The 15,003-nt window shown below is 33.5% G+C and overlaps 1 protein-coding gene across 1 annotated transcript in view; it reads left to right on the top strand.

The window, feature by feature from the left end:
• The first annotated feature begins 1,892 nt into the window (after positions 1 to 1,892).
• The window catches only part of LOC143246675 (peroxidase-like), a 100,779-nt gene continuing 87,668 nt past the window's right edge, over positions 1,893 to 15,003 (top strand). The window contains exon 1 of the mRNA XM_076493750.1: positions 1,893 to 2,292. Coding sequence (XP_076349865.1) covers positions 2,264 to 2,292 — 29 coding nt within the window. The 5' untranslated portion in view covers positions 1,893 to 2,263. The remainder of the gene's footprint in view (positions 2,293 to 15,003) is intronic.

Below are 15,003 nucleotides of genomic sequence, written 5' to 3'. Positions count from 1 at the left end.
ATAGAGATTTCCTATGCTACCTAATATAAAACCTAAAACCCAGGATGGGAATTTCCTAGTTTCTGTAACATGAAAACATGAACACTGTGATAGAGGGTGAGGACATCCTAGTGCTCCTTATATTGCAGGATGGGTCACAATCTGGATACAGGATGGGTCACAATCTGGGTACAGGATGGGTCACAATCTGGATACACGGTGTATGCTGTGTAACTCCTGCCATATGAAATATAATATTATGGTTTCTAAGATCTTGAGAGAGGCGTTGGTCCTTTTCCTGGTAAGAGTAATTAGTTCAATAAGAATGTGGACATTGTACACAAACCGCTCAACTTATCATGATAACGTGTATTTCAAGATTGGAAACACAATAATATTGAAGTTAATAAAACTTACTGTTACTACTTCATGAAGAAAATATCTGTAATTGTAGGTCAAAGTTCGAATTGTGAACGATCTAAACGTCATACTTGTTTAAACTAGTGTTTCAAGTGTACCTCATTGATTAAACTGGTGTTTCAAGTGTACCACATATTGATTGAACTAGTGTTTCGAGTGTACCTCATTGATTAAACTGGTGTTTCAAGTGTACCTCATTGATTAAACTGGTGTTTCAAGTGTACCACATATTGATTGAACTAGTGTTTCAAGTGTACCATACATTGATTGAACTGGTGATTCAAGTGTACTATACATTGATTGAACTAGTGTTTCAGGTATACAGTATATTGATTGAACTAGTGTTTCAAGTGTACCACACACTGATTGAACTAGTGTTTCAAGTGTACCATACACTGATTGAACTGGTGTTTCAATTATATATGCAAAAACGGCTCGTTTGGGTTGAGAAAATATTTTGCATAGAAGAGCAAACAACGTTTCGACCTTCTTCGGTCATCGTCAGGCTCTTCTATGTAAACTATTTTCTCAACCCAAACGAGCCGTTTGTGCATATATATTTCTCAACAAGTGGGTTTTCTCGACATCACTGGTGTTTCAATTGTATCACACATTGATTAAACTAGTGTTTCAAGTGTACCTCATTGATTGAACTGGTGTTTCAATTGTATCACACATTGATTAAACTAGTGTTTCAAGTGTACCTCATTGATTGAACTAGTGTTTCAAGTGTACCTCATTGATTAAACTAGTGTTTCAATTGTATCACACATTGATTAAACTAGTGTTTCAAGTGTACCTCATTGATTGAACTGGTGTTTCAATTGTATCACACATTGATTAAACTAGTGTTTCAAGTGTACCTCATTGATTAAACTAGTGTTTCAATTGTATCACACATTGATTAAACTAGTGTTTCAAGTGTACCTCATTGATTGAACTGGTGTTTCAATTGTATCACACATTGATTAAACTAGTGTTTCAAGTGTACCTCATTGATTGAACTAGTGTTTCAAGTTGTACCTCATTGATTGAACTAGTGTTTCAAGTGTACCTCATTGATTAAACTAGTGTTTCAATTGTATCACACATTGATTATACTAGTGTTTCAAGTGTACCTCATTGATTGAACTGGTGTTTTAAGTGTACCACACATTGATTAAACTAGTGTTTCAAGTGCACCTCATTGATTAAACTAGTGTTTGAGGTCTACAGTATATTGATTGAACTAGTGTTTTAAGTGTACCACACTGGTTCACTCTTCCTAAAAACTTAATGAAGTCACTTCTATTTTTACCCTCATGGTGGCGAGTGTCCCCTGATTTATTTTTTGTACACTACTTCGTGCCGAGTTGTATATAAATAAACTGATTGGAAAAATAATAAAAAAGCAAAAGATATATGAACATTAAGTTGATTTGATTGGTTAACATACTTCTGGGTCCACCCTCGTCACACCAGGCACAGTTCAACAAAGAAAAACCGATTTAGATGAATCACTTTGAATTTTCAAACGTCAGAAACAGACTCGACGAAGAAGAAAATCGTTATCTCATCAACAACAACAATAAAAGGTACCACAGGGCTCAGTCCCAGAACGTCACTTTAAATACAACTAAGGAGAGAGTGCCAGATTTGTTACACGAAATTAAACCCGGCGATTCAACAAGATAGGGTTTTACTTTCTAGCACACGATACCACCAGGGGAGTTATACGGAGAAGTCGAGCGTGCAGTTAATGTCCTGTCTTTGGTAGAAGGGAAGGAAAGTTGCTAGTTTATTGAGAATAGACAAATCAACCAGAGTTTTTAAACTCTCGTGAATTTATCCAGACCTGAAGTGGTTCATTAATCATTGAATAAGGATGAACTTATGGATAAAGACTGCACTGTGGTGAGTAAAATTAATTTAATGTGTTCTTTTAATTATAAACTTTTCGATGCATTATTTTATGTCTGTACGGTATATTCTTCATAAGGCACACGAGGCTATATTTCAACACGTTTTGTGTACTGTTCATTTAAATACAAATAAAAATAGAGTTAAGACTGTTTAGACTATCTACCCAATAACAACTGTGGAAACATTAGTGGACACACACACGTGCATGATGTCAGAGGCGTCTTGAGGTTCGTAAAAAAATTCAGGGCTCAGGTACACGCACGCGGGAAACTTTTGGCGTTTTAGTATGATATCAATCATGGTTTTCTAGTCCGACTTTCTAAACACATTAACTTGGAATTTGGGCACTGTCAACTAGTGCCCAGCATTCTCAAACCTCTTCTTAGTTCACTGGCCAACAAAGCCGTATTTATTCCTGAAATAGGCTTTCCAGGCCTAACTTGTTAATTATAACAGTATCTACCAGCAGAAAGAAATGTATTTTTCTCAGAACGTAAGGGGTACGAGTCAGTAATGAAGTATATAAGTTAGTATTGTTATGTACAAGTTAGCATTGTTGTATACAATATAGTATTGTTGTATACAAGATAGTATTGTTGTATACAAGTTAGTATTGTTGTATACAAGTTACTACTGTTCTATACAAGTTAGTATTGTTGTATAAAGTCAGTATTGTTGTGTACGAGTTACTACTGTTCTATACAAGTTAGTATTGTTGTATAAAGTCAGTATTGTTGTGTACGAGTTACTACTGTTCTATACAAGTTAGTATTGTTGTATAAAGTCAGTATTGTTGTGTACGAGTTACTACTGTTCTATACAAGTTAGTATTGTTGTATAAAGTCAGTATTGTTGTGTACGAGTTACTACTGTTCTATACAAGTCAGATTGTTGTATAAAGTCAGTATTGTCGTATACAAGTCAGAACTGTTGTATACAAGTTAATATTGTTGTATGCAAGTAGTATTGTTTTATATAAGTTAGTATTGTATATAGGTCAGTACTGTTTTATACAAGATAGTATTGCTTTATACAAGTCAGTATTCTTGTATGCAAGTTAGTATTGTTGTATTGTATACATGTCAGCACTGTATTATGTAAGTTAATATTGCTGTACACAAATCAGTGCTGTTTTATACAAGTTAGTATTGTGTTATACAAGTCAGTATAGTTGTATTCAGTCGAACGTAGTGTAAGCTGTACTGTTATTATAGTGTTATATCTCGCTGCTACAACCCTTTATAATATTGGTGTGTTTATTTACTACCAAGGTAAGTATATAATATAGTACAAACGAGTACTGTGGCACGAAATTCTAAAACGGACTTCGAAAACGTGACCAACAATCACAATATAATAACGACTTAGAAGGTCCTATACATGAAACAATTCTCAAATATAACAGAGTTTTCAAAACCCTCAACCATTGTGAGGTCCAATGTATCAGCAAATCCAGAAGTAACACCGCTGTACAGACTGCGTACAGTAATATTATTTGGTACAGTTGGCTGGACAAAGGTCTTATTGCGGTGGCCACTGGTGACTCTGTCTTCTCTTTGGCAATACGTCAAAGTTAAACAAAAAATCAAACCCCAGGAGTCTCCGACTTAGTCAGGTACTGCTATGCGACTCTGAGAAAACATAACCCATTAAAAAAACCAGCATTAATTAATTTACTATAACTAATTTTATGAAGTAACTCTTTTTTTAGGCTAAACAAACTATCTAATTGTTTATTTCTTTTACAGTGAGCTCAATTTCGAGATTATTGTCGATTTTATTAGTAACTGATAAAAATAATTATGTTATTAAACATGCTCTGGAGAAAAACAAGTTATCTTTCACCTCAAGCCATGAAGACAAATCGCACTTTGCGTTCACTGAACAAGTTCTAGGATAAAAAGTTTCAATACATTCAATTACGTTACAACACAGTGAAATTAAGTGGGCGTCAGGGAACATGTGAATGGTGTTGTGTTGTGACCGGTAAGTCATATTTCACTCCAGTCCAGCTCCAATTGTTATCCTTGGTCTCATTTCCAACAGTCGTTAGAACAAAGAACATTGTTTTCTCTTTCGTGTCTATAATACTTTCGGCCAACCTCAGCGGTGATTAGATTATAGTAATAATAATAAACGAGATGAAAACTGAAAATCCGTACGTGAGAAAGTATCAGAATTACAATCAGTTTCAGCTGTAGATCTACCTAGTGGAGTACCTGACTTACAGTCAGTTCCAGCTGTATATCTACGTAGTTGAGTACCTGACTTACAATCAATTCCAACTGTAGATCTATCCTGTGCAGTACCTGACTTACAGTCAGTTCCAGCTGTATATCTACGTAGTTGAGTACCTGACTTACAATCAATTCCAACTGTAGATCTATCCTGTGAAGTACCTGACTTACAGTCAGGTCCAGCTGTAGATCTACCTAGTGGAGTACCTGACTTACAATCAATTCCAACTGTAGATCTATCCTGTGCAGTACCTGACTTACAGTCAGTTCCAGCTGTATATCTACGTAGTTGAGTACCTGACTTACAATCAATTCCAACTGTAGATCTATCCTGTGGAGTACCTGACTTACAGTCAGTTCCAGCTGTATATCTACGTAGTTGAGTACCTGACTTACAGTCAGTTCCAGCTGTAGATCTACCTAGTGGAGTACCTGACTTACAGTCAGTTCCAACTGTAGATCTACCTAGTGGAGTACCTGACTTACAGTCAGTTCCAGCTGTATATCTACCTAGTGGAGTACATCTCCACTAGTGGAGTACCTGACTTACAGTCAGTTCCAGCTGTAGATCTACCTAGTACTAAAAAAAACTTTTTTAGTATTTAATAGGGAAAATGTAAACACTATGAAATTAGCCTAAATACTAGCTGGTCAAAGTTTAAAACCATACTGAAACGAAGCGTTAATCGATAATCACGACTTACAATAAATTCCAACTGTAGATCTACCCTGTGGAGTATCTGGCTTACAATCAATTCCAACTGTAGATCTACCCTGTGGAATATCTGACTTACAATCAATTCCAACTGTAGATCTATCCTGTGCAGTACCTGACTTACAGTCAGTTCCAGCTGTACATCTACCTAGTGGAGTACCTGACTTACAGTCAGTTCCAGCTGTACATCTACCTAGTGGAGTACCTGACTTACAGTCAGTTCCAGCTGTAGATTTACCTAGTAAAGTACCTGACTTACAGTAAGTTCCAGCTGTATATCTACGTAGTTGAGTACCTGACTTACAATCAATTCCAACTGTAGATCTATCCTGTGCAGTACCTGACTTACAGTCAGTTCCAGCTGTATATCTACGTAGTTGAGTACCTGACTTACAATCAATTCCAACTGTAGATCTATCCTGTGGAGTATCTGACTTACAGTCAATTCCAACTGTAGATCTACCCTGTGGATATCTGACTTACAGTCAGTTCCAGCTTACATAAGTTTGTGACCATGCCGACACAAGAAAATTTCAAGATTGGAAGAAAATTTCTCGTTACTTTTAGTTCCACCAGATATAATCCCGTATATTTCTTAACTTTTGGAGTATTAGTTCCTAAGTTTAGATTGGCTTGTATTCCACCAGATATAATCCCGTATATTTCTTAACTTTTGGAGTTTTAGTTCCTAACTTTAGCTTGGCTTGTATTCCACCAGATATAATCCCGTATATTTTTTAACGTTTAGAGTTTTAGTTCCTAACTTTAGCTTGGCTTGTATTCCACCACGTATAATCCCGTATATTTCTTAACTTTTTCCACAGAATTATTACCGTACAAATATATAATCTCAAAGTTATTATAGTTCCATTCTAACAGAATGTTAGCTTTTGTGGTAAAGGGATGTTAGAATATCCAAATTTATAATTTATGAGGTTAGAAAGGTGATATTTTTATTGGTTAGTTTCAAAATGACAATCCAGTATTTTAACATCCTCAAGTTATTGTTAAACAATTTCCAGTAATATTTCTCAAGAAGTAATGATACCAGATTAGGTTTTCTCAGACGAGCCTGTCATTGGCCGTAATAATGCATTCTGTATTGAAATGTTTTTGCTATTCGTGACATCAGCATAATTCTTCTGTTTCGTTAAATGTTTTCTGTAACTGGATATACAATAACAATATCTTTCATTTCATGAACATGAAAATAAATAAAGATGAAACCTTTCCTTCGAACACTTGAATAAAAATTAAGATAAAACTGTATTACATAAACAGATGAATCAAATAAAACTAATATACACTGCTGGCCAAAATCTTATGACCAATGAACATAAAGAAAAAATATGCATTATGCTTTGTTGGACTCAACCACTTATTTGAGTAGAGCTTCGAAAGATGAAAATAAGTAAAGACAAAATAACAAAAAACTTTTTTAGTATTTAATAGGGAAAATGTGAACACTATGAAATTAGCTTAAATACTAACTGGTCAAAAGTTTAAAACCATACTGAAACGAAGCGTTAATCGGTAATCACGTAATGAAATTTAGTCATATGTGTTCAAGCATTAGCGTTGTCAATATCTTCCACTGGCATCTCCTGTGATAGAGTTTGAATGTGGCAGAATTGTCGAGCTGTAAAAGCAAGGTCTCTCTCAAAGTGTCATCGCTGGTGAGATTGGGTGTAGTAAAACTGCTGTTGCAAATTTCTTAAAAGACCCTGAGGGATACGAAATGAGAATTTCAAGTGGTCGTTCCAAGAAAATTTCGTCGGCGTTGAGCAGGAGGATTCGACGTGTTGTCCGGTAAGACACCAGCCGATTGTCGAACTAGATTAAGGCCCTAACGGACGCCGAATGTAACTCAAGAACAATAAGACGGCATCTACGAGAGAAAGGTTTTAAAAATCGTAAAAGTCTTTAAAAGCCACGCCTCCTTCTACACCACGAAACAACTCAGTTAAACTTTGCTGAGAAGCACCAAATATGAAACGTAGAAGAGTGGAAGGAGGTTTTGTTCTCTGATGAGAAAACATTTAACCTGGATGGTCCAGATGGCTTCCAACGTTACTGGCGCGATAAGGATATCCCACCGGAGACATATTCTACACGACACAGTAGAGGAGATTCCATCATGATCTGGGGTGCTTTCTCCTTCCATGGAACAATGGAGCTTCAAGTTATATAGGGGCGACAAACAGCAACTGGCTACGTTGGCATGTTGGAGAGAGCATTCTTATTGACTGAAGGCCCTCGCTTTTACGGAAATGACTGGATCTTTCAGCAGGACAACGCTGCAATCCACAATGCCCGCATGACAAAGGACTTTTTCATGTCGAATAACGTGATTCTTTTGGACCCATCCAGCGTGTTCGCCCGAACTGAACCCCATTGAAAATGTTTGGGGGTGGATGGCAAGGGAAGTCTAGAGAAATGGACGTCAATTCCAAACAGTGCATGATCGTCGTGAAGCCATCTTCACCACTTGGAATAACATTCCAGCCAGCCTTCTGCAAAGGCTTATATCGACCATGCCAAAGCGAATGTTTGAAGTTATTCGCAATGACGGCCGTGAAACTCACTAATGAGACCAGTTGTTGGGCATTTCCTACCCTATTTAAAACTTCTTTTTGGTATGGTCTTAAAGTTTTGACCAGCCAGTATTTAGGCTAATTTCATAGTGTTCACATTTTCTCTATTAAATACTAAAAAAGGTTTTTTATTTTTATTTTCCCTATATTTTCTTATTTTCATCTTTCGAAGCTCTACTCAAATAAGTGGTTGAGTCTAACAACGCAAAATGCATATTTTTTCTCTATGTTCACTAGCCTTAAGATTTTGGCCAGCAGTGTATTTCCATTATTACACGAACACATAGATTAAATAAAGATAAAACTTTTCCTTTATTACATAAACAGATGTGTTTGTGTTGGCAAACAATTTCGAAGCTTTTCTATAGAATAACTTCTGGAACCGTTTTTAAAGGTAACACGTCATCAAATGGTGATTGAATCCATACAGGCTGAACAGCATACAATAAAAATTCACATCACTAACTGGAAGTATACTTAATCTAAACGATTCACGCTAGGGGTGGGTACTAGATGACACGTGTAACGTTTTATGTTATTTGGTGTCACGAGTATCAAAACCATTTGTATTAAGCTTGTAAAATTGTTTGTTTGACTAACCATGCGACCACTACCTATGGATAAAAAGAATGAAACGTTCAGCACAGCTACTTTTCTTCCCAGTTAGTTATGTAAAAATAAAATAAATAAATAATTGTGAGAATTTTTTACTTCTTACTTTTCAATTTTAAGAATAGTCCTGAACGTTTGTAAATATGAAACATTTGTGAAACTAGGAAGTCCTTTGTTGAGTTTTAGATACAAAGTTAGTAATCTCAAGAAAATATAACAGTAAGAGTGTAGTTGGGCCTTGTGTATATTTATTTAAGACTCTGGAACACAAAATAATCATGAGCTTTAGTTAATATCTAAGAAAGTCAATAGATGGCGCTAAACATTAATCTAACGTCATGACGATGCGTGATAAAACTGTCATCTTCAGAAGATAAAAACAAAAAAAAAGACATTAATCGCCAAACTTAGTGCGAAATAATATTGAGTAAACTAGGAAACTCAGATAAATTTTATTAGAAGTAAATTATGTTTATGAATGAGAACCTGTCAATCACGTTAGCGTGTGTTTAGTGACCTGTTACACACAGCCAACCGACACAAATACATCTTTAAGTTCCCAGTCTATGCCACTTTCCCGCGTGTCAGATGGGTGGAGTCTAATTATAATAAAATATTAATCTTTTGAATAAATCAGAGGATTAAACTATGAACAATAAACTTAGCAAGATTATTCTGTGCACATTTTAGCACAAGTTGATTTAAAGCCTTGGTCATAACTAGCTACGAGCCGAAGTTTTGAGCGATATCCTCTTGATTTTAGCAAGGTCGATAGTAGCACCCCCACTAGGCAGTTTAAATAGATTAGGAATGGTTGTTGTTGTTTTGAATTAAGCACAAAGCTACACAATGGGCTATCTGTGCTCTGCCCACCACGAGTATCGAAACCCGGTTTTCAGCGTTGGAAGTCCGCACTCATACCGCAGAGCCACTGAGGGGCAATTAGAATTGGAAGAGAGTTGGTGTAACTTTATTCAGTTTGTGAGGTTTGCAGACTTTGGATTTTCGTTTGTGAAGATTTATTGCTTACTGTGAGCTCATATGTTGCTTAGCAGAAAAATGAAATATTATTCCCTAGCGGAAGACTAAAGGATACCTAAGGGAAACCTTTAAAGAGCAAACTAATAATAGCAAACTGTCTTTCACAGATAATATGTGGATAGAACCAAATATGTGTTTGTATAGAAATAATCACACTAAATACACTCATTGTTACTCTTTAGGCCAAGATGACTCATGTTGCTCACTATAACAAAATGATTCATGCTCTTCTTTAGATCAGGGTGACTCATGATGCTCTTTAGAACAGAGTATCTCATGTTACTCATTATAACAGGATGATTCATTTTGTTCTTTAGACCAGGGTGACTCATGTTGCTCTTGAGAACTGGATGTTTCATATTACTCACTATAACAGGACGATTCATTTTGTTCTTTAGACCAGGGTGACTCATGTTGCTCTTGAGAACTGGATGTTTCATATTACTCACTATTACAGGATGATTCATTTTGTTGTTTAGGCCAGGATGACTCATGTTGCTTTTCAGAACAGGATGTCTCGTGTTACTCACTATAACAAGATGATTCATTTTGTTCTTTAGGTCAGGGTTACTCATGTTGCTCTTTAGAACAGGATGTTCCATGTTACTCACTATAACAGGATGATTCATATTTTTCTTTAGACCAAGATTTCTCATGTTGCTCTTTAGAACAGAATGTTTCATGTTACTCACTATAACAGGATGATTCATTTTGTTCTTTAGACCAGGGTGACTCATGTTGCTCTTTAGAACAGAGTGTCTCATGTTACTTACTATTACAGGATGATTCATTTTGTTCTTTAGGTCAGGGTTACTCATGTTTCTCTTTAGAACAGAGTGTCTCATGTTACTTACTATTACAGGATGATTCATTTTGTTGTTTAGGCCAGGATGACTCATGTTGCTTTTCAGAACAGGATGTCTCGTGTTACTCACTATAACAAGATGATTCATTTTGTTCTTTAGGTCAGGGTTACTCATGTTGCTCTTTAGAACAGGATGTTCCATGTTACTCACTATAACAGGATGATTCATATTTTTCTTTAGACCAAGATTTCTCATGTTGCTCTTTAGAACAGAATGTCTCATGTTACTCACTATAACAGGATGATTCATGCTGTTCTTTAGACCAGGGTAACTCATATTGTTTTTTAGAACAGGATGACCTATGTTACTCACTATAACAGGTTGATTCATTTTGTTCTTTAGACCAGGGTGACTCATGTTGCTCTTTAGAACAGGATGTCTCGTGTTACTCACTATAACAGGATGATTCATTTTGTTGTTTAGGTCAGGGTGACTCATGTTGGTCTTTAGAACAAGATGACCCATGTTTCTCACTATAACAGGACGATTCATTTTGTTCTTTAGACTAGGGTGACTCATGTTGCTCTTTAGAACAGGATGTCCCATGTTACTTACTATAAAAGGATGATTCATTTTGTTCTTTAGACCAGGATGAAGCAGGTTGCTCTTTAGAACAGGATGTCCCATGTTACTCACTATAACAGGATGATTCATGCTATTTTTTAGACCAAGATGACTGATGCTACTTATTAGACCAGGATGACTGTTGTTACTTATTAAAAGAGGATGACTTAACATTGGTATTTATTAAAGCATGATGACTCTGTCATCTTTTCTTCAGTGTCCACGATGTGAGTATGTCTTATAGTATTTTCGTTTAGTTTATAGACTTGTCCTATATCATCTTTGTCCAATTTGTATACCAATTCATTAGTATCTTTGTCCAGTTACTGGATTTGTCCTATAGCATCTTTGTCCAATTTGTGTACCAATCCATTGGTATCTTTGTCCAGTTTGTGGATTTGTCCTATAGCATCTTTGTCCAATTTGTGCACCAATCCATTAGTATCTTTGTCCAGTTTGTGGATTTGTCCTATAGCATCTTTGTCCAATTTGTGTACCAATCCATTAGTATCTTTGTCCAGTTTGTGGATTTGTCCTATAGCATCTTTGTTCAATTTGGGCACCAATCCATTAGTATCTTTGTCCAGTTTGTGGATTTGTCCTATAGCATCTTTGTCCAATTTGTATACCAATCCATTAGTATCTTTGTCCAGTTTGTGGATTTGTCCTATAGTATCTTTGTCCAATTTGTATACCAATTCTTTAGTATCTTTGTCCAGTTACTGGATTTGTCCTATAGCATCTTTGTCCAAGTTGTGTACCAATCCATTAGTATCTTTGTCCAGTTTGTGGATTTGTCGTATAGCATCTTTGTCCAATTTGTGTACCAATCCATTACTATCTTTGTCCAGTTTGTGGATTTGTCCTATAGCATCTTTGTTCAATTTGTGCACCAATCCATTAGTATCTTTGTCCAGTTTGTGGATTTGTCCTATAGTATCTTTGTCCGATTTGTGCACCAATCCATTAGTATCTTTGTCCAGTTTGTGGATTTTTCCTATAGCATCTTTGTCCAATTTGTGTACCAATCCATTAGTATCTTTGTCCAGTTTGTGAATTTGTTCTATAGCATCTTTGTCCAATTTGTGCACCAATCCATTAGTATCTTTGTCCAGTTTGTGGATTTTTCCTATAGCATCTTTGTCCAATTTGTATACCAATCCATTAGTATCTTTGTCCAGTTTGTGGATTTGTCCTATAGTATCTTTGTCCAATTTGTATACCAATTATTTAGTATCTTTGTCCAGTTACTGGATTTGTCCTATAGCATCTTTGTCCAATTTGTGTACCAATCCATTAGTATCTTTGTCCAGTTAACTATAACTTGTTATTTAGAATGTTATATTGTACTATAACTTGTTATTAAGGATGTTATATTGTACTATAATTTGTTATTTAGGATGTTATATTGTACTATAATTTGTTATTTAGGATGTTATATTGTACTATAACTTGTTATTTAGGATGTTATATTGTACTATAATTTGATTTAGGATTTATATTGTACTATAATTTGTTATTTAGGATGTTATATTGTACTATAACTTGTTATTTAGTTATTTAGGATGTTATATTGTACTATAACTTGTTATTTAGAATGTTATATTGTACTATAACTTGCTATTTAGGATGTTATATTGTACTATAACTTGTTATTTAGGATGTTATATTGTACTATAACTTGTTATTAAGGATGTTATATTGTACTATAACTTGGTATTTAGGATGTTATATTTTACTATAACTTGTTATTTAGGATGTTATATTGTACTATAACTTGTTATTTAGGATGTTACATTGTACTATAACTTACTATTTAGGATGTTACATTGTACTATAACTTGTTATTTAGGATGTTATATTGTACTATAACTTGTTATTTAGGATGTTATATTGTACTATAACTTGTTATTAAGGATGTTATATTGTACTATAACTTGTTATTAAGGATGTTATATTGTACTATAACTTGTTATTAAGGATGTTATATTGTACTATAACTTGTTATTTAGGATGTTATATTGTACTATAACTTGGTATTTAGGATGTTATATTGTACTATAACTTGTTATTAAGGATGTTATATTGTACTATAACTTGGTATTTAGTATGTTATATTGTACTATAATTTGTTATTAAGGATGTTATATTGTACTATAACTTGTTATTTAGGATGTTATATTGTACTATAATTTGTTATTAAGGATGTTATATTGTACTATAACTTGTTATTTAGGATGTTATATTGTACTATAACTTGTTATTTAGGATGTTATATTGTACTATAACTTGTTATTAAGGATGTTATATTGTACTATAACTTGGTATTTAGGATGTTATATTGTACTATAACTTGTTATTTAGGATGTTATATTGTACTATAATTTGTTATTTAGGATGTTATATTGTACTATAACTTGTTATTTAGAATGTTATATTGTACTATAACTTGTTATTAAGGATGTTATATTGTACTATAACTTGTTATTAAGGATGTTATATTGTACTATAACTTGGTATTTAGGATGTTATATTGTACTATAACTTGGTATTAAGGATGTTATATTGTACTATAACTTGTTATTTAGGATGTTACATTGTACTATAACTTGTTATTAAGGATGTTATATTGTACTATAACTTGTTATTAAGGATGTTATATTGTACTGTAACTTGTTATTAAGGATGTTATATTGTACTATAACTTGGTATTTAGGATGTTATATTGTACTATAACTTGGTATTAAGGATGTTATATTGTACTATAACTTGTTATTTAGGATGTTACATTGTACTATAACTTGTTATTAAGGCTGTTATATTGTACTATAACTTGGTATTTAGGATGTTATATTGTACTATAACTTGGTATTAAGGATGTTATATTGTACCATAACTTGTTATTTAGGATGTTACATTGTACCATAACTTGTTATTAAGGATGTTATATTGTACTATAACTTGTTATTAAGGATGTTATATTGTACTTGTAACTTGTTATTAAGGATGTTATATTGTACTATAACTTGTTATTAAGGATGTTATATTGTACTATAACTTGTTATTAAGGATGTTATATTGTACTATAACTTGTTATTTAGGATGTTATATTGTACTATAACTTGTTATTTAGGATGTTACATTGTACTATAACTTGTTATTAAGGATGTTATATTGTACTATAACTTGGTATTTAGGATGTTATATTGTACTGTAACTTGTTATTAAGGATGTTATATTGTACTATAACTTGTTATTTAGGATGTTACATTGTACTATAACTTGTTATTTAGGATGTTATATTGTACTATAACTTGGTATTAAGGATGTTATATTGTACTATAACTTGTTATTAAGGATGTTATATTGTACTGTAACTTGTTATTAAGGATGTTATATTGTACTATAACTTGGTATTTAGGATGTTATATTGTACTATAACTTGGTATTAAGGATGTTATATTGTACTATAACTTGTTATTTAGGATGTTACATTGTACTATAACTTGTTATTAAGGATGTTATATTGTACTATAACTTGTTATTAAGGATGTTATATTGTACTGTAACTTGTTATTAAGGATGTTATATTGTACTGTAACTTGTTATTAAGGATGTTATATTGTACTATAACTTGTTATTAAGGATGTTATATTGTACTATAACTTGTTATTTAGGATGTTACATTGTACTATAACTTGTTATTTAGGATGTTACATTGTACTATAACTTGTTATTAAGGATGTTATATTGTACTATAACTTGGTATTTAGGATGTTATATTGTACTATAACTTGGTATTAAGGATGTTATATTGTACTATAACTTGTTATTTAGGATGTTATATTGTACTATAACTTGTTATTAAGGATGTTATATTGTACTATAACTTGTTATTTAGGATGTTATATTGTACTATAACTTGTTATTTGGGATGTTATATTGTACTATAACTTGTTATTTAGGATGTTATAACTTGTTATTGTTATATTGTACTATAACTTGTTATTAAGGATGTTATATTTTACTATAACTTGTTATTTAGGATGTTATATTGTACTATAACTTGTTAT

Source organism: Tachypleus tridentatus, chromosome 3 (assembly GCF_004210375.1).
Source record: "Tachypleus tridentatus isolate NWPU-2018 chromosome 3, ASM421037v1, whole genome shotgun sequence".
Classification (NCBI taxonomy): Eukaryota; Metazoa; Arthropoda; class Merostomata; order Xiphosura; family Limulidae; genus Tachypleus; species Tachypleus tridentatus.
Note: the sequence above shows the minus strand (reverse complement) of the source record. Positions and strands in the feature narration are given on the sequence as shown.